Source organism: Equus caballus, chromosome 17, assembly GCF_041296265.1.
Source record: "Equus caballus isolate H_3958 breed thoroughbred chromosome 17, TB-T2T, whole genome shotgun sequence".
Classification (NCBI taxonomy): domain Eukaryota; kingdom Metazoa; phylum Chordata; class Mammalia; order Perissodactyla; family Equidae; genus Equus; species Equus caballus.
In genome coordinates, this window is record NC_091700.1 from 31,469,280 (window position 1) to 31,490,640 (window position 21,361).

Consider the following 21,361-nt stretch of genomic DNA (forward strand, 5'->3'; position numbering starts at 1 on the left):
ATCAAGAACTTTAAGAACTTTAATCTATCAAATTAAATTATTAAGTATTTATTATATTTATGGCATTATGCTGAGGACCTAGGAGATTACAAAAAATTTAAATGAAAAGTAAATAAAAATTGTGGGGCTAACCCCTTGGTGTAGTGGTTAAGTTTGGCGTTCTCTGCTTCAGCAGCCTGGGTTTGTGGTGGGTTTGGATCCCAGACACAGACCTGCAGCACTCATCAGCCATACTGTGGCAGTGACCCACGTATAAAGTATAGCAAGATTGGCACAGATGTTAGCTCAGGGCTAATCTTCCTCAAGCAAAAAAAAAGGAAATAAAAATTGTTATTTTGTGAAGTGGCACAAACAAAAGGGAGTTTGTTAAAATAGAACTCACAATGGAAGCAGTGTCCTAAATAAAAGTAGAATTACATTTATCTAGAATTCTAAAACATGTTACATTTGAAAATAATCAACACTTTGTTGTGAAACTTACTTATAAGGAGATTTATTTAGAAAACAAGAGACAGAAATCTTACTTTTTCCTGCTGATTCATGTATTTATAAGTATCTTGGCCTTGGATATGTCTTGACATCAGTTACATTTGGTAAGATTTGATAATAATTGCACACATGAGTTTTTATATTTTTTTCTCCAATGGATTAATTATATTTTTATTCATATGAATTTCTTAAAATCTGTAAATCTCTGTAAAAGAGCCTTCCTTAATACAGGTAAAAGCCAATGCATAATTGTGTTGTTTAAACTATAATAATAAACTCTCGTGTTTTAACTCATATTGTTTTGATCTAGGCATTGAAGTTAGAGAATTTCATCCAAAACATTATTATTTCTTTTGAATGTTTTGTTTTCCTATAGTTGGTAATTTTGTTAGAGTGGTCAATAAATTTCCCAAGTTGCGGCAGTAATTACCTTCATGGAAATCAGTAATTCTCTTTTTAAAAGAATTGGTACTTACTATCAAGAGAAATAGCCAAAGTCAAAATAGCATCATAAGCATCATTATTGTGACTGAAAGGAATGAAAAAAAATAGAGTGGAGAGAGAGGAATGAGCAACTTGAGAGAATGCATTTTGGTCTAGTGTTGACAAATTCTATATTTAGGGCCCAAGAATTTTACCAAATATTGAGAAGTTACTAGTGTGAAGATTGTAAGCCTCACTTGAGACTGTAGAGAGCAAATTCCCCATCTTGTGCAGCTTTGTATTATTTCTGTGCACAAAATGGATTAGACTAAATGAATGGTTTTTGAGTAAATGAAAATAAACTTTCAAATAAAACTGAATAACTACTTAGTCTTTTCCCTAAATTAAGTAAAATATGCTAATTTTTCTTACAAAATAATTTGCCAAAGAACCTTGTTTTCTTCTGGTAATTATATGTATTTTCTATTTTTAAAATAAAAATTTTATTCAAAATGAAGAGAATGATTCACTTATTTTTATAGGACATAAGGCCAAGGAGTTCTCCTTTGTTAAAAGTGTTTTCTTTAAATTTTATTTTAACATGTTAAATAAATTTTTCATATATGCCTTGGAATTGAGAAAAAGTAGTTCTACATTGCGTGTTTCTCTCAGATGAGAATTGAAATAACAGTATAGGCACAATCTGTCCCTTTTTTTTTGTAATTGGTGCTTATTTGCCAGGTGATAGAGGAGGGTGTTAAGCTGAGGTTTATGTTCATATCATTTCCTTTGAGAATTTAAATTGTGTAAGGATGAAGATCACACACTTTGTATAATGTTTACTCTCCTTCAAAATGCATTGTGAGAAATCTGTAAATATTAACGATAACAAAAAACTGTCCATTTCTTCACTGTAAAAAAGCGATGGTGAAATTTTTCCACTTAGAATATTTTGTTCTTATTTAATGGAGGAATACTGGCAGTATTATTTGATAATGATTTTCTGTGCTTAAAACCTTTGATCCCTTACTGAGTAAAATGTTGCATTATTTGTCCCCTATTAGAAAACTAAAATTATGATTGCAGAATGATATGTAAGAGCATCATTTAATATACTATTAGGTTTTATAAGAAAACAGTTTCAAAAATCTTATGTGAATTCATTCACTGAGAAACGTCCGTTTTTATCCATTACCTTTAAGACAAGGTAGTGAATACGTATTTACATACACATGTGTCTAGTGTCTTTGATTAACTGAAGTTTCTATTTGATATTTAGCTGAATCACAAAGAACAGGATTTTTGCAATTCTGAAGCCTCTAAATCATACAGAAAACTGTAAAATATGGAAAAAAGTCTTAAACTAGGGCAAAAATTGGCTTTAATTAGATAATAGTATATATATTCCAAGCCAGCCCTGACTGTCTAGTGGTGAAGATTCCAGGCTTTCATGACCACAGCCTTAGTTTGTTTCCCGATCAGGGAACCACACCACCAGTCTGTTGGTTGTCATACTGTGCTGGCCATGTGTTGCTATGATGCTAAAAGCTATGCCACCAGTATTTCAAATACCAGGAGGGTCACCCATGTTGGACAGGTTTCAGTGGAGCTTCCAGTCTAGGAAGGATCTGGCCGCCTACTTCCAGAAAAACTGACCTTGAAAACCCTGTGAATAGCAGGGGAGCACTGTCTGATATAGTGCTGGAAGGTGAAAGGATGGTGCAGAAAAGACCGGGCAGAGTTCTGCTCTGCTGTGTATAGGGTCGCTAGGAATCAGAATCAACTCGATGGCACTAACAACAACATTACGTATTACAACCCAATAGTATAGCTAGGATGTGAACCTCTATAAATCTAGAATTTTTCTAAAATAATTTCACTCTAATTAATCTTGAGTAAAAATAAATATTCATGCTTCACGGAGAATTCAGGTGCAGAAACAATAATAATTATATCTGGGGTTTTCTCATCATCTTAGGTGCGCTCTTACCATTCTTACTTACCTCTCCTTAGTAGAGGGAATAACTTAGCTGGGAAGAGTCTTGGGACGTGATCCTGGAGATTAGAAGGAAGGAAGGAAATAGTAGATCCAAGAAAGAATTTCTGTCTGTAGTCACTAAAGTCAGAGATAACTTATTATAGTTATGATTATTCTATGACTTCAGGTAGGCTTTCCTTTGCTAGCTGTTTTATTACAATTTACTAGTAGTAGATACTCATATTAAAACAGTTACTCTCAAAGTGTGTTTCAGCAGTATCAGACCACCTGAAAATCTGTTAGAAGTGAAAATTCTCACAGCGCACCCAGACATGCTGAATCAGAAACTCTGGGGGTGGGGTTCTAGCAGTCTGGGGTTAAACAAGCCTTACAGGTGATTCAGATCTACACTAAAGTTTGAGATCCTTGTCTTAAAAGAGGTGCTTGCTTCCAGAATAGCAGAGTAGGGGAGAAGATTAAAAACCTTATCTTCAGCAAGTATGTGAAGCCCCACCAAAGTCCCGTTTTTTGCCTAAAGTTGTTCCTCCAGAGTATTCTTTTTAAGTGTTTGTGGAGGTGCCTAAACCTGAGTTTCCTCTGAGTTCTCCTTTCTCTAAAGCTGTTGACCCAGATCAGAGGAGACAGAGTTAAAAAGAAGTGCTAAGGGTGAAGCTTCCTGTACACAGAGGATTCAGATCATGGTTCCAAGTTAGGAAAGAAGGCAACCTACATTATTCCCTGATCCCTATTTAATCACTTAAAAAATGCAGTACTTTAGTTTAAAATATTAGTAATATATATTACAAATTATTCTGTGATTAATTACCTCTTTCTCATTTATGTTTTCCTCATATGTAACAAAAATATTACTTAGCGTTGTGGCTACTTTGAAGCATTGTTTAATTCCTTACTGTACATGTCTTCTGTGTAGAAGAATGTGTGCTCATCTACTGTAATGTTATTATATTGATTTTGTTTTTTTTAGTATATCAGAGTCACATTTTGTAAGAGTAAATATAGGTGTGTTTTATTCAAAGTAGCGGTTATAAGAGCTACTGTTACTGATCTTTCACTGTGTGCCAGGTACTTTTCTGTGCACTTTACAGACCTCGGCTCATTTAGTCCTCAGCGGGTAGGTGCTATGACCATCTTCGCTTTGTAGACATAGGAAGCCTAATGTCCCAAGGTCATCTAGGTAGCATATGGTAGAACCAGCATTCTGGTCCAAGCAGTCTTTATTCCAAAGACGTTACTTCTAAGAGAGATAGCTAGATGTTACCAAATTATTTATTTGCCTGAGCAGAATTATTTTCTTTACCCATGTTTTTTCTTTTACATATACTACTCGAGGTATTTTCAAGAATGTCAAACAGTGCTTATGTAAGGCCATAAAACTTAAAATTTGAAAGTGAACAATATAAATAATAATGCACAGATTGGTAAATAAAAGTAAGTGGGCTTATGAAATCAAAGCAATTCAACTGTATTACACTGATTTCCAGTTATTCCCTTATTTGTTTAACTTTTCAGGGAATTTTCAGGGAACTCTTGAGAACAAGAGTTAATTCTTTGCAACTGGCACAGTGATCCATGCAGTAGATGTTCGAAACAGTTTTCTTTGATGGATGGAAGGGGAGACAAAGGAGACAAAGGAGAACTTCTTTTCTGGAAGCTCTCAGAGCTACAGGGTCCATGGCCCTTGCAGTTCACAGAATCCCAATTCCTTTGCACAGCATGGTCATTCTAATTTAGCTGCAGTCCTTTGAGCAGCCTTATGATTGATATGAAACTGTGCAGGTGTCCCTTCTACAGGCAGCTGTTATTACTCAGTGGGTTAGACTGGGCTTTTATGATTTTTAAAGATTTTAATTTAGAAGTAAAGTTTATATGACTTTTTATGCTGAATTATATTTACTAGTCTTTATGTCTTAATTTCAACAGCATCACTGCAAAACTTGAAAGAGCTTTAGAAAAAGTTGCTCCTCTTCTTCGTGAAATTTTTGTAGACTTTGCCCCATTCCTATCTCGTACACTTCTTGGCAGTCATGGACAAGAGCTATTGATAGAAGGTATGATTTCTCTCTCTATTCTAATTATTTTAGTTTCCTATAATGTATCTGTTAATCATGGCATAATTTGTGCTTCTGGAGGAATATTTATTGCCAAAAGAATATAAAAGCATTGCTTCCACAGATTCTTATAAGATATTCATATATGCTTTCTCCTTATTCATTTTTTTAAAACAATATGTTTTCACAGTTAATGCTAATAACAGAATGAAGAATTTTGACAAAGTGTTGGAATGGGAGGTTCTGGCTCTTATAATCCCAGTCTATCAAATGGATGTTGTGTATCCTTCCTTAAGATGGGGTGTTTTACCAAGCAACAATTTCTAAAATTTCCTTCCAACTCTAAGAGCCATGCTTCTTTAAGTGGCTTTTCTTATTCACATGACATTTGTCATATGAGAATCCTTAACTGAGACAATGTAAATTCTTAACTGGGAACTGATGAAGCTGTTGTCTTCTACTCAACAGTGACTTAAATGGAGTGAAGAGGCAAAGAAAATTAACTATTGTGAAGGTTTAATTTAAGCACCTGTATTAGAAGAGTAGGTTTGAAAAGTATGGCTATCTGAAGCCTTTTTTTAAAAAGAAGTTTGTTTTACAAACATTCAGGGCCTTCAGAAAGGGGTCATCAATACACAGATGATTCTATGAGTGAATAATATCTTTAGGTGCCATTCCTTGGATTTAGCAGCCTTATGTATTTTCGCTTTTCACTTCCTCTTACTATAGGAGTTTTCCTGTCTGTTCTATCATTCTCTCAACTGCTTTCACACAATCTGTTTCTATTAGGGAAGATGGTGATAGTTAATACCCTAACTGAGTTTAAATCCTTGTTCCACTACTTTCTTGGCTCTATGACTTTTGTGAGTTACTGAGCCATTTTGAGCTTAGTTCCTTTCTATAAGATGTCATCAGTGATAACACCTCCTTCCCAGGGTTCTTGCAAGGATTAAGTTACATAATGTATGTAACGCTCTTAGCACAGTGACACGTGCTGGGCTACTCATTATTTTAAAAATACTGACTTCTTACTCTAGGCCAAGGACTATCTTAAAGACTTTGAACATATTAGTAAATAACAGACAAAGGTCCCTGCCTTGTGGAGCTTATATTCTAGCAAGGAGAGACCATAAATAAGCATTAAGCATAAAAATAATTTAATTATATTGAATGTTAGAAGATGGTAAATGCTATGTGAAGGGATAAGTAAAACACAAGGGATGGGATTATAGAAATGGCAGGGTTAGGTTGCAGTTTTAAAGAGGGTGATTAATTTTAAATAGGCCAATGGTAAAAGTTACATTTGAGCAAAGACTTAAAGGAGGAAAGGGGCCGGCCCGGTGGTGCAGTGGTTAAGTTCGCACATTCCACTTCCACAACCCAGAGTTCACCGGTTCAGATCCCAGGTGCTGACGTGGCACCACTTGTCAAGCCACGCTGTGATAGGCGTCCCACATAGAAAGTGGAGGAAGATGGACACGAATGTTAGCTCAGGGCCAGTCTTCCTCAGCAAAAAGAGGAGGATTGGCAGCAGATGTTAGCTCAGGGCTAATCTTCCTCAAAACAAACAAACAAACAAAAGCAAAAGGAGGGTAGCCATAGGGCTTACTGGAAGGGTGTTGTAGTTAGAGGGAATAGTCAGTGCAGTGACCCTCTGTAACGTGTTACTTTTATAATAAGAAAAAATTCAATAAACATTGTTGAAAAACTAAATCTTAAATGTTTCCTTGTTCCCTAAAACTCTTTTATTTTTTTCTGTGTTTATGTATATCCTTCCCTAAAATGATTTGACAAATTTACAGAAGAACTAGTCATCAAAGACATGCTAAAATAAACACAAGATACCTTTAGAAATGTAGTAATGTTAGCAATGGGTCCTGTACTGTTGTTAAAACTGGGACACAAATTCAGCACTAAGTTTTCCAGCAACCAAAGCAAAGAAGAAATTATTTTAAGTTATAAGACTCACATTACTGGTTCCTAAGTAACAATCTGTGACAACTACAAGTTCTAAGGAATTACTATCAGATAACTTTTAACTACTCTATGTTGGTCAGTCAGGACCCCACGTATGTAGCCTCATTTCCGGAATTTTACATGGCTCAAAATCTGGACTCTCTTATTTATCTCAGCACTGCAGAGAGAAGGTAGGAGAAATGTCTGGGTAATTGAGAGCTATTTTTCTTGGGCTTCCCTAAGTTTACCTCAAATATTCTGAATTGAGTTGAAAGAGGATTAAGAATATGCCTCTTGGATTTTTAAAAGAATGACTCTGCCAAAAAGGAAACATTGGAACAAGTTATATATACTAAAAGTTCACTCTGTGTTCATCTGACAGAATACAATTTTATTTTGTAACTTTACGCCTCCAAAGAATTTCAATATATTTTTATTTTTAAAACTATATGGATGTATCGTTCATATCCTTTTTTTGTGTTAAGGTGATGTTTCTTGTTAAAATGATCATAGCAAATGGTAGATTTTTAAGTTTTGAGTTTCATTTTTTATTTTATTTATTTATTTATTTATTTTAAAGAATGGTAGCTGAGCTAACAACTGTTGCCAATCTTCTTTTCTTTTTATTTTTTTTTAATTGCTTTTTCTCCCCAAATCCCCCCAGTACACAGTTGTATATTTTAGTTGTGGGTCTTTCTAGTTGTGGCATGTGGGACGCCGCCTCAACTTTGCCAGATGAGTGGTGTCATGTCCGCACCCAGGATCCGAACTGGCAAAACCCTGGGCCGCCAAAGGAGAGTGCACGAACCTAACCACTGTGCCATGGGGCCAGCCCCCGAGTTTTGCTTTGTAAATGCCAACACTTGGCAAAATAGAAAGTTGACAAACTTAAGATGTGGTCCTCCAAATTTCTGTCAGTGCATACCATCCAAAAATCTAGAAACCTCTGCTGTATAACCTCACCATTTGTTATCTCTCACAATTTAGTCCTAACCTTCCTTTTCAGACTCAACTAGTCTCCATCCTCTTGCTATAGAAGACATTCCTTAAACACTCAAACGAGTTACTCATTATCACATTTCCTTGTTTTTGTACAACTCTTCTTTGTGCACCGGATCTTTTTCCTTTTTTTGTCTCTCCAAAATTATTCTCATTCTTTGAGTTCTGCTTCAGGTTCCTTAAGCCAAATTAATGCCTTCTCTTCTGTTCTCCTGTGCCATTTTATTTATACAATATTAACAAAATTGTTTTTTAATTGTTGTAAATAAGAAGTATCTTATTATTTACATTAACATTGCCTAACTTAGATTCTGGTATGTAATATTCACTGTTTTTTCTGTGTACTTGAATAGAACATTATTTTTGTTACTGATAATTTTTGGTAGAGGTAAGTTTTAAAAATAAGGGAAAATAGGTAAAATTTTGTGTTCCGTGCTGAGAATTCTCAATATTGGTCTGTCATCTACACCCATGAGTTGGCTACTATACTCATCCAACGTCCGTTCTTGCTCTCAACCTTGGTCTATGGAAATCCATGTCTTTTCGTGTTCTCATTCTTGAATGTGCACTCTTGATCATTCTGTCTTTTTTCGTCTCCTTCATTTCCCTTCTTACTCTAATTTGTTACACTGTTCCTCTTCTCTGAGAAGAAAAACTGTCAAACCGTTGTGAAGAACTTGGGAGATCTATATGATAAAAGTACCTTTACCCTAGCTATTGAATATTTCTGTTTAAAAATAGTGCTTATGATGAATAAATCTCATTGCTTTTGACTTCATCGTATATGTGTGTATGGTGGGAACAAATCTGGATTAGGTAACTGAAGATACTTTAGTGTCTTATGAAAAGACACTGAATTCTTATGAAATTTCCATCTTCACCAAAAGAGAACATCACTAAAATGTTATTATGAAAGGATTGAACTAGTCAATTACTGTTCATTTCAAGTAATCATAAGGCATATTTGAATTGCATCTTTGTTTTATATTCAGATTTTCTTAATTCATACATATATTCATTTGTTTTTTGTTATAAAATAATTAATCGTTGGTAGTTTATATTGTCTGTGTCCTTTAAAATACAAGCTAAAATAATGTCCTTTCATTTTCTTAATTTGTCTATCACTTTTATTAGTCAACCTGTGTTAAATTTATTATTGTATGATTCTAGAGTAATCAATGTAGTGGACATGTTTTAAAGTCACTCATTAACAGTAGCTAGTTTTACATAGCTTTTGGTGTGGGTGTGTTTCTCTTCTCAAGAATTAAGGATTTTTGGAGACAATAGTTACTTGGCACTTAGTAAACTTTCTTTTAGAAAATTCCAACTTTTCAATTTGGAAACTAATGCATAAAAATTAGAGTAGGCTTGTAAGCAAATATCAAAACCCACCTGCCTAAAAAGACAAAATAACATTTGGTCCGAAATTGTTATATTTATTTGGCTTCCTGCAGCAATGGAGAATGCACTCCAGAGAAACCATGAGGCTTTTCCTAAAGGAGTTTAGAGGATTTTATTTTAGAGTTTGGATTTAAGGAAGTAGGGCCAGTTGTAGGTTGGATACTGACTGTCAGGAGTGGATTAGATCTTGGTGAGTTTTATTCAGAAAGCCTAAGAACTACAGTGGGCCTAGTGTTATCGTTAGTAATGAAGCAGCAGGAGTGACTTAAGTTAATTAGAAGAGAAGCTGTTTCAGTGTATGTGTGTTAGCCTAGTGTCCTATATTCTGTCTTGTTCCACCACAGCAGAGTGACCCTGAGAAATCACTGTTTATATTCTGTGAGCATTATTTATGTTTGGTTGAGAACTCACAAGAATATTAAAGGTAATTTAATAATGATGAGAATACAGCAGAAAGTCTCATAAATATCCAAGGCCAGGAAATGCAGTACAGTTAGACTTCAGGCTGCCTGGAAATGGAGAGGAGAGACAGTAACGAAAGCCACTCCCTTTGACTCTCAGGGCAACTTCATAGCCTCCCATCTTTGCTTCTATCTGTGCGTCAACTCAATTTTTTTACTTCTCTTCTGGATTAGCTTCACTTTCTTAGTTGTCAGAACATGGCCCAGCATAGCATCCCATTTTTTACCCAAGTGTGCTTTTAATGTAAACGTTTTTCATCATCCAACTATAGTCACTACCTATCAAGAGAGAGTCTGAATGGCTCAGCCTTGGGTTAGATGTCTACCCTCATTATAATCAGTTAAGATTGGGGTGGATGGGAGGAGTGAAGTTGGATATAATACACATGCTGCCCCTTTTAGAAGCTATATATAAGTTGAAACATCTTAGAAAGGGAGGGTAACAGTGCAGGAAATGTCACTGAAGTATCTATTACACTTTTAGTGACATTAATAAATATTTTATTACAATTATATTATACTCAGGAATATTTGTGGTTTCCTAGACTAGGACTTTTTAAAAGTATGTAAATATAGCATGAAATTTCCATCTTCACCAAAAGAGAACATCACTGAAATGTTATCATGAAAAGATTGAGCTAGTCAAGAAGCCCATATAATCCTTGGATCATTCATAGTAACAATATGACCACATAATTAGAAATACTTGTGTGTTTATTTTAATTCAAAAATTATAGATTAAAATGTAATTTTAGAAATTATCATTTTAAAATTGAGATAATACAAAAAATGTACACAACAGAATTAGGGTACATGGCAATGGGGGCATAGTTTAAATATCCCTGAATTCCTCCATGAAAAACAGACAGAATAATCGATGGTGAAACAATAACCACAACAACAACAAATGGACATTTACAGCAAAACGAGGTGACCGCGTATCCCATTGAGCCCCAAAATATGCCTGAGTAGGGACAATCCAGATGTAGCTACAAGATGTACATGCTATCAAGAGATTCAGGGGAAAAAGTGGTGGGAAGCAAGAGAGCATCTAAGGAACCTGGTCTGCAAATACTCACTGGAAAACCCAGAGGGCCAATTTGAGAACAGCAGCTGAAGTAGGGAGGGCTTTCATACACTGTGATAGCGATGAGTCCTGGGGCTCCGTGGTAAGGTTGGAAGTGTCTGGACCTATCTAGGCCCCATGAGAAATTAAGCAACTAGAGTTCTCTTCTGGGACAAAGTCCTACACTGAAGAGAAAGTACTATGAATAGAATCCAAATGGAGCAACAGAAGGGCAAGAGAGACAAAGAGAAAGTCCACATAAAACTGGGGAAGACAGAGCTAAAAGATCTCAGAAAGTAGGCTGTCATATTTATGAAAATAAACAGAAGACGGGATCTCTAGAACCTGAAGAAAGAGGGAAAAAAGCTACCTAAAAATTCAGTAAAACTAATTTCACATAAAATAACCAACAAAAAGGATTGTAATCCCATATATTACAATAAGAAAAATGAGAATGAGCAGAAAAACACCCCCTCAGAACATGCCAGAACCATGACATGCCAGAAAAAAAGATGGAAAGTTTTTAAATGAGCTAAAAGACATTAGAAGCTGATATAGGATATGAAAGAACAATTTTATCAGGGTTTAGAGAATCTCACAGATGTGGTGATAGAACTTAGAATTGGAAATAAAGGGAAAAAATAACTTTAGAAGTGAAGACTAAGTCAGAAGAAATAAAGAATTGAATCAACTTCACTGATAAGGTTGTATGAGAAATATAAGGTAAAAAGAAGAGAAGTTATAAATATCAAAAAAAAAAAAATAATAATGACCTAAGAGACTAGAAAAGATGAGAATGAAAGGGACAAATTTAGAATATCCAACATACCTATGAGTTTCCAAAGAAGAAAAACAGAGGGAAGAACAGATAAATAATAAGATTGGTAATTCAAAGAAACTACTAGAATTTTAAAAAGGGAGAGATTTTAAAAAATATAAAAGGCACTGAATATCTGATAAAATTACCCAGATGACTAACATTGAGACATATTCTAGTAAAATTAATAGACTTTAACGAAAAAGAGAAAAAAATTTCAGGCATCTAGATAAAAATACAAATTAACGTATAAATGAAAGAGAATCAGATTGTCATCATACTGTTTGACAGACATATTTTCTACCAGAAGAAAATGAAGTAGGATGTTTAAGACACTCAAGGATTGAAAACATCAGCCAAACTGACTTCCATGTGTAGAGACTGCAGATAAACTGTTAACATGCAAGACTTCAGGGAATACTATTTCCACAAGCCTCTCCTGAGAAATCTACTGCAGAAGGAGTATCAGGCAACCAAACTGACTGGAGAGATGTCAACATAAGGATGACCATCATGATGGCCATCAAATATAGATGTTTTTGGAGAACTAACTAAATGATATTATATGGGACGGATACAGAATATAATGGCTATAGTCTCTGAAAAGTTGAAGTAGGGAGACTAATTATATTTGTAGTGGAATTATTGGGTTTTTTTAATGAAAGTCTTGCATAATGTTGGATAAAACCAATTAGTAATTATTAGTATTCTAATTATTTTATCCCATGTTCTTGAAAATCAGGTTTCTCATTGAACAAAGGAGATCCAGATATAAAATAGAAGAGCTTAAGAGAAAGCATTTGGTTTGAATTCAAATTTGCCATTATGTATGTGAAATTATTATGTGCACACACACACCCCCAACACATTAACTATATACTCTGGCCCTGTGTACTGTTTTGCCTAGACATAGTGACCAAGTCAGTTGCGGTGAGCACATCTACAAGTAGAAATAGGTGATTTCAAGGCTGAGGCAAAATGTTCATGATTCACCTGCAACATTTGATGATACCAAAACCCAAGGAAGATATCAAAGACTGTTCAAAAAGATTTAGGAGCTAACTTGAAGACATTTTTATTGGTCAAAGATGGGGCATTTTGAGCATTTAGTAAGTGTGATAATTGCAATTCATTAAAACACATGAATGTGTTTAAATCCATCAGTCATAAGAATGATTTTTTAAATGATTTGCTCTAATCTAGAGGTTGATGGGGAACGAACTCATTATTTTGAAAACGGATAAAGGGAAGGATTTATCCTATCATTCCTTTGTAAATTATATTATTTGTGTTATCAAATTATTAATAAGGGAAGTTTTCTATGATATAAATATAAATATATCTGATAAATGATGGAGTCATTTTTGAGTTAGATTACTACCATTTAGCATCCCCTCAGGAATTAATCATCTTAGCACTGGTTGCTGCTAACATCACAGAAAGAGAGACAACTAGACAACCAGATGGCGAAAGGAAAACACTGTCACCCATCAAGACTGACTGACTGACGGACTGACCGACCAAATGAATGAATGAATGAATTAAAATAAAGCTTAATCTGATTATGTTTACCCAACATGTTAAACTATTCCATGTGAATTCCATCATCAAAATTAACACTAGTGGAAATTCTGCAGTACAAATGACTTGGTTTCCTCAAAATAAATTATATGGGGGGAAAAAGAGATAGACGGGGACACTGTAGCTTAAAAGAGTTTTAAAAGATATCTCAAATAAATCAGTAAAATTAAGTTGTTTATAGATGAAATTCTTTGATTTGGATGATAAATTTTAAAGAAAAACAAAGCGATTATCATAGAAGTCAGGATAATGGTTTGTTACACGTGAGAAGAAGGTTGTGATTAGGACAAAACAGATGGAGGGCTCCTGGGATATTGGCAAAAGTCTATTTCTTCAACTATGTAGTGGTTGCAAGGATATCCACTTTAAAGTAATTTATTAACCTATGTTTTATGCATTTTACTTATCTGTTTTATATTTTATGGAAGTATTTTTAATGTCCTCTATGGAGAAAGTTATAAAAATTCTTAATGACATTAAAAACATAAATAATGGTGAGCTATATCATATTCATGGTAGGAACGCAATATCGCAAAGTCAATTCTCCCCATGATAATCCATCAATTTCAGTGAAAATTTGATTTAAAAAAATTGCAAATTACTTTCATGAAATTTGACAAGCTGTGTCTCAGATTTATACTGTTAAATGAAGGGCTGAAAATAACCAAGATGATTTTGAAGATGAACAAGCTATTGTAATTAAAACAGTGTGGTAGTGACCCAAAGAGAGACAGATCACTGTGTCAGAATAAATATCCAGATGCAGATCCCACACACATATGATAACATTGTGTGACAGAGCTGCCATTGCAGATAGAGACGAACAGTACAATAAATGCAGCTAGATCAATGGGATAGTCTTTTGTTAATTAAAAAAACAAGGAATTTAATCCCTTTTTTACTAAATATGTAAAAGTCACTACTAAAATGGTTGAAAAAGTGAAATTTCAAATTTTATACAAGAAGGACATATAGGAAAATATCTCTATTGCCAAAGGCAAGAAGTATTTCTTTAACTAGATACAAAAGCATCAAATGTAGAGGTTGATAAATTTGATGATATCATAAGTATTTTGGTTTATCAAAAGACACCATTAAGTAGAGAAAAGATGGATAGTAACATCAGCAAGATGGTGAATTATGAAACTCCAGGCCTGTGTTCTCCCGTGGAAACACTGACTAAACAATAATGTACTTAGCAAAATGGCTTTATTAAAACTCTAGGAACCACTTAAGAAGCTGCAGCAACTGAGGAAATGCTCACAATGGTTGACGATTTCATGACATTTTGTATGCCCATGGCCCATCTCCTCCTCACTGTAGTAACAGTATACATGGCCAGGAGGAGCTCACTGAATTCCCAGTTCCTCCCTTGGAATGGAAGGAAAAGAGTAGAACTTCTGAGCAACATTTTAGCTTGTCTAGTAGGTGCCCAAGGGACTGCTTTATGTCTTGTCTATCTCAAAGCACTGATGAGAGTGGTGGCATAGTTTGGATACTAGGTAAAGACCTAGTATCCACCCCTGAAAGCACTGGTGGGCACCATGGCATGTTAGAGTTATAGCAAACCTATGGGCAATTGGGGACAAGAGAATATGAGCAGAGGAGTATAAAAGAAATGCAAGGTTTCTGAGAAGAAGCAAAATCAAGACTCTAAGGAAATTAAGTCATTTAAAAGCAGTGGAATATGCAGGGAACAGTAATAAAAACACATGCACAGGCACAAGGAAGACACATCCCCAGAAAAGGTTTGAGAGGACACCGACCTTTTAAGCCAGGCTGGTTAATGAAGGTCTTCCCCTACATGAATGCAGTCCATAAAAGCTGGGAGTGGTGACTTTTTTCAAATGCCAAAATTTCACCATAAGTTCACAAGTTATATAAAGAGCAGGGAAGCATGGCTCATTCAAAGGAACACAATAAATCTCCAGAAACTGACCTTGAAGAAATACAGACCTGTGACTTATTTATCAAACAATTTTTTGGGAACTGCCTTAAATAATGCTTAATGAGGTGAAAGAAAACACAGACTGACAACTAAACAAAATCATAAAAATGTTTTATGAACAGAAGAAGAATATCAACAGAGACAAACTATAAAAAAAAAAAAAAAGAACCAAACAGATTCTGGAGCTGAAAAATACAGTAGCTCAATTGAAAAATTCACTAGAGGGTTTCAAGAGCAGACTTGATAAGGCAGAAGAAAGAATCAGTGAAGTTGAAGTCAGGTCATTTGAAATTACTAAGTTAGAAGAGCAGAAAGAATACAGAAAAGTGACCAGAACTTAAGGAATTTAAGTCACATAATCAAGCAGAGCACTGAAAGAGGCGGAGACCATGTTTGAAGAAATAATGACTAAAATCCCTCAAAACTGAGTAAAGAAGAGACATATAATTTTAAGAACCTAAAACTCTAAATTGTATAAATCCAAACAGGCACACATCAAGATGCATTATAATCTAAGTGTGGGAAGTAAAAGACAAAGGAGAATCTTGACAGCAGTAAGGGAAAAATGGCTTATCACGTACGAGGGAGCTTCTATAAGATCGTTAGCAGATTTTTCAGCTGTAAGCTTGCATGCCAGAAAGCAGTGGGATGATATATTTAAAGAAAAAACTGTTAACCAAAAAATAGTATATCCAGCACAATTGTCCTTCAAAAATGGAGGAGAAAGTAAAAATTTCTCAGATATACAAAAGCTGAGGGAGTTCATATCATTCAACCTAATCTAAAAGAAATGGCAAAGAGAGTCCTCCTAGTTGAAAAGAAAAGATGCTAGACAGTAACATGAAGATATGTGAAAATATTCAGTTCTCCAGTAAAGGTAAATATATGGACAAATATAAAAACCTATATTATTATAATTTTGGTTCATAACCCCACTTTCAATTCTGTTATAGGGTTTAAAAGATAAAAGCCTAAGAATAACGATAAATTTAAGCTAAATTTAATACATATGAAGATCTGATTTTTGACAACACTAGCATAAATCATGGCAGGGGCAGAGATGTAAAGGAGTGGAGTTTTTGTATGCTTAAAATAGATTGTTAGAAGTTTTAAGATTTTTTATGTAATCCCCATGATAACTACAAAGAAAGTATCTACGGAATGTACACAAAAGAAAATAAGAAGGGAATCAAAGTGCATCACTTAAAAAAATCAACCAAACACAAAAGAAGGCAGTAAGGGAGGAAGTGAGGGACAAAAATGTTAGAAGACGTACAGAAAACAGTTCATAAAATGACAATAGAAGGTTCTTTCATATCAGTAATTACTTAAAATGTTATATGTATTAAATGCTCCAATCAAAAGACATAGGTTGGCTAATAGATTATGTGAAAACAAATCAGAACCCAGCTATATTCTGTTTACAAGAGACTCACTTTATATCTAAGCGTGCACATAGGTAAAAGGTGAAAGAGTGCAAAAAAGATAGTCCATGCAAATAGTAACCAAAACAGAGCAAGAGTGGCTTTACTGATATGACAAAATAGACTTTAAGTCAAAAACTATTACAAAAGACAAAGAAGGGCAATATATAAGGGTAAAAGAGTCTGGTCAATGAGAAAATATAGCAATTAAAAATTTATATGCATCAAACGCCAGAGTTCGTAAATAGAGCAGAAATTGGCACACTTGAAATGAAAGATTGATGGATTTACAATAATAACAGGAGACCTCAATACTTCACCTTTAGTAGTGGATAAAACCACAAGATAGAAGAAGGAAATAGATGACTTGAACAACACTGTAAATGAGTTGGTCCTAACAAACATGTGCATAACCCTCCACCCAACAACAGAATACATATTTTTCTCAAGTGCACGTGGACCATTTTCGAGGATGGACTATAGGTTAGAACATAAAACAAGTTTTAATACATTTAACATGATTGAAATCATACAGACTATCTTTTCTATTCATAATGGAATGAAACTAGAAATCAGTAGCAAAAGGAAAATTGGAAAATCCACAAATACGTAGAAATTAAACAACGCAGTCTAAATAACCATTAGGTTAAAGAAGAAATCACAAGGAAAATTAGAAAGATCTTGAGACAAATGAAAAGTGAAATACAACATACCAAAACTACAGGATGTGGCAAAAACCATGCTAAGAAGGAAATTTATAGCTATAAAAGTTTACATTAGAAGAAGAAAGATGAAAGATCAATAACCTTACCTTACACCTTAAGGAACTAAAAAGAGAACAAACTAAACCCAAAGCTGACAGAAGAAAGTAAATAATAAAGATTAGAGCAGAGATAAACAAAATAGAGAATAGAAAAATAATAGAGAAAATCAACAAAACCAAGAATTTTTTCTTGTAAAGATTAATATAAAAATGACAAATGTTTAGCTAGATTAACCAAGAACAAAAGAGAGATACATATAACTAAAATCAGAAATAAAAGTGGGAACATTACATTCTATGTTACAGACATAAAAATGATTAGAAGTAAATACTATGAACAATCATATGCCAACAACTTGGATAACCTAGATGAAATGGACAAATTCCTAGAAACACACAACTTGCCCACACTGAATCATGAAAAATAGAAAATCAGAACAGACCCAAAATGAGTAAGGTAATAGAATCAATAATCAAAAGTCTCCCAACAAAGAAAAACTTAGGATCAATGGCTTCACTGGTACATTCTTCCAAATGTTTAAGAAGAATTAATACAGGTCCTCCTCAAACTCTTCTAAAAATTGAAGAGAAGTGAATACTTCCAAACTAATTATGTGAGGCCAACATTTCCCTGATACCAAACAAAACCAAAGACTCTAAAAGAAAATACAGACCAAAATCCTTTATGAACATTGATGCAAAATTCCTCAACAAAATACTAGCAAGCCAAATTCTGCAGCATATTAAAAGGATTATACACATGACCAAGAGAGATTTATTCCTGGAGTGCAAGGATGTTTTAAAACATGAAAATTGATCAATGCAAGATAGCACTTTAGTAGCATGAAGGAAAAGAACCACATTATCATCTCAATTATGCAGAAAAAGCATTTGAAAAAGTTCAACACTCTTTTATGATAAAAATACTTAAACTAGGAACAGAAGGAAACTATCTCAGTGTCGTAAAGCCCATATATGAAAAATCCACACCTAACATCATACTCAATAGTGAAAGACTGAAAGCTTTTACTCTAAGATCAGGAATAAGATAGGGATGCCTACTTTCACTACTTCTATTCAACATAGTACTGGAAGTCCTAGTCAGAGTAATTATGTATGAAAAAGAACTGAAAGGTATCCAAATTAGAAAGGAAGGGGCCAGCCCCGTGGTTAAGTTCAAATGCTCCGCTTCAGCGCCCCAAGGTTTCACTGGTTTGGATCCTGGGTGCAGACCTAGCACCACTCATCAAGCCATGCTGAGGCAATGTCCTACATAGCATAACTAGAAGGACCTACAACTAGAATGTACAACTATGTACTGGAGGCCTTTGGGGAGAAGAGAAAAAAAGAGGAAGATTGGCAACAGATGTTAGCTCATGGCCAATCTTTAAAAATAAAATTAAAATTAAAAAAATTAGGAAAAAGTAAAATTAACTGTTTGCATATGACAAAACACCTGTTAGAACTAATAAATGAATTCAGCAGTGTTACAGGTTACAAAATCCCACAAAATCAGTTGCATTTCTATACACTAACACTGAAAAATCCAAAGAGGAAATCAGGAAAGCAATTCCATTCAAAAATAATAAAGTATTTATGAATAAACTTAACTAAGGAGGTTAAAAGACTTGTACTCTTAAAACTAAAAAACATTGATGAGAGAAATGAAAGAATACACAAATGATTGGAAGGATCTTCCATGTTAATGTATTAGGAGAGTTAATATTGTTGATATCAATACTACCCAAAGTGCTATACAGATTTAATGCAATCCCTATCAAAATCCCAATGGGGTTTATTGCAAAAATAGCAAAATCCATACTACAATTCATATAAATCTCAAGGAACCCCAATTAGCCAAAATGATCATGAAAAAGAAGAACAAAGTTGATGGTCTCATATTTTCTGATTTCAATATTCATAACAAAACTGCAGTAATCAAAACACTGTGGTACTGACATGAACACAGATATATAGACCAATGGAATAGAATCTCTAGCCTGGAAATTACCCCTTCCATATATAATCAAATGATTTTTGACGTGGCCAAGACCATTCAATGGAGAAAAGACAGTCTTATCAACAAACCATGTTGCAAAAAACTAGATATCCACATGTAAAAGAATGAATTTGAACATTTAACCTTACACCGTCTACAAACATTAACTCAAAATGGATCAAAGACCTAAATGTAAGACTTAAAACTAGAAAACTCTTAAAAAAGCATAGGGGAAAAGCTCCATGGCATTGGATTTACCAGTGGTTTCTTGGATATGATGCCAAAGCATGGAGAACAAAAGTAAAAATAGATAAATTGGACTTCATCAGAATTAAAAACTTTTATACATCAGAGGATATGATCAACAGAATGAAAAGTCAACCTACAGAAAGGGAGAAAATATTTACAAACCATGTGTCTATTGAGGGGTTAGTATTGAGAATATATGAAAAACTACAAGTTAACAAGAAAGTTAGAAATAACTCAATTTAAAAATGGGCATGTCAAAGCTATGAGATATCACCTCACACTCATTGGGATGGCTACTATCAGAAAAACAGAAAATAACATGTTAGTGAAGATGTGGAGAAATTGGAAAACTTGTACACTCTTGGTGGGAACCTAAAATGGTGTAGCCAGTATGGAAAACAGTATGGAAGTTCCTCAAAAAATTAAAAATAGATTTATCACGTAAATCAGCAATTCCACTTCTGGGTATATATCTAAAAGAATTGAAGACAAGATCCAAAAGATATATTTGTACACTCATGTTCATAGCAGAATTATTCAAAATAGCCAAGGAGTGCAAGCAAGCCAAGTGTCCATCTATAGATAAATATATAAACAAAATGTGGTGTGTATATATATATATATACACACACACAATGGAATATTATTCATTTGTAAAAAGGAATAAAATTCTGACACATGCTACAACATGGATGTACCCTTGAGGACATTATGCTAGGTGAAATAAGCAAATCACAAAAGACTGTATGATTCCCCTTATATGAAGTATCTGGAATAGTCAAATTTGTGGAAACACAAAGTAGAATGATAGTTGCCAGGAGCTGGGATGAGGGAGAAATAGGGAGTTAATGGGTATAGAGTTTTAGTTGAAGATGAAAAAGTTCTGGAGATTGTTTACACAGCATTGTGAATCTGCTTACCACTTCAAAAGGTTAAAATGGAAATTTTTGTTCTGTGTATTTTACCACAATTTTAATAAAAGTGAAAAGTTCACCCACAGACTGGAAAGATGTATTTCTAACACTGATAATTGACCAAGGTCGATATCCAGATTACACAAAAAACTACCAATAAATAAGAAAACACAATTCCATAGAACAATGGATAAAACATGAAACCATTAATTTGCAGATGAGGAAAATGCAGGTGACCAATAAACCTGTAAAAAAAAATTCAGCCTCATTTATCATCAGGTAAATGGAACAAAATGTATATTTGTATACAGTTGATACAAAATATATATTTAAAACCCATCCAATTGGTACAAAATATATTTTTAAAATCCATGTATTAAGGATGTACAATCTCCTAGAGGGAGTATAAATTGATATAAACACTTAAAGTATAATTTTGCACTATCTTATAAAGTTTAATTTTTAAAGATACATTGACTCAGCAATTTCATTCTTACATGTATATCGTGAAGTAATTTTTGTATATGTACACAAGCAGATGTACATATAAAATGTTTATAACAGTGTTTTTGCCAAGGGCAAACTACAAACAACCTAAATGTACGTTAACAGAAGAGTGGACAAATAAATGGTACGGTTATACAGTGTAATACTATGCAGTAGTGCAATGCAATGTCACAAAAATAATATTGACCACAAAAACTTTAACACATGGATAAAGATACAATATCTTTCTTAGAGATTCATTCATATATTGTAAAATTATAAAAATGTGAATAGAGATGATTAATTTACTGTAGTTGCTTCTAGGGGAAGGGGATCAG

General features: G+C 34.0%; 1 protein-coding gene across 13 annotated transcripts in view; it reads left to right on the forward strand.

The window, feature by feature from the left end:
• Nucleotides 1-21,361, forward strand: part of NBEA (neurobeachin) — a 671,317-nt gene that overhangs the window by 281,443 nt on the left and 368,513 nt on the right. For all 13 annotated transcript variants that reach the window (XM_070240236.1, XM_070240226.1, XM_070240227.1 and 10 more), the window contains one exon: nucleotides 4,832-4,959. In XM_070240236.1, coding sequence (XP_070096337.1) covers nucleotides 4,832-4,959 — 128 coding nt within the window. The remainder of the gene's footprint in view (nucleotides 1-4,831; nucleotides 4,960-21,361) is intronic.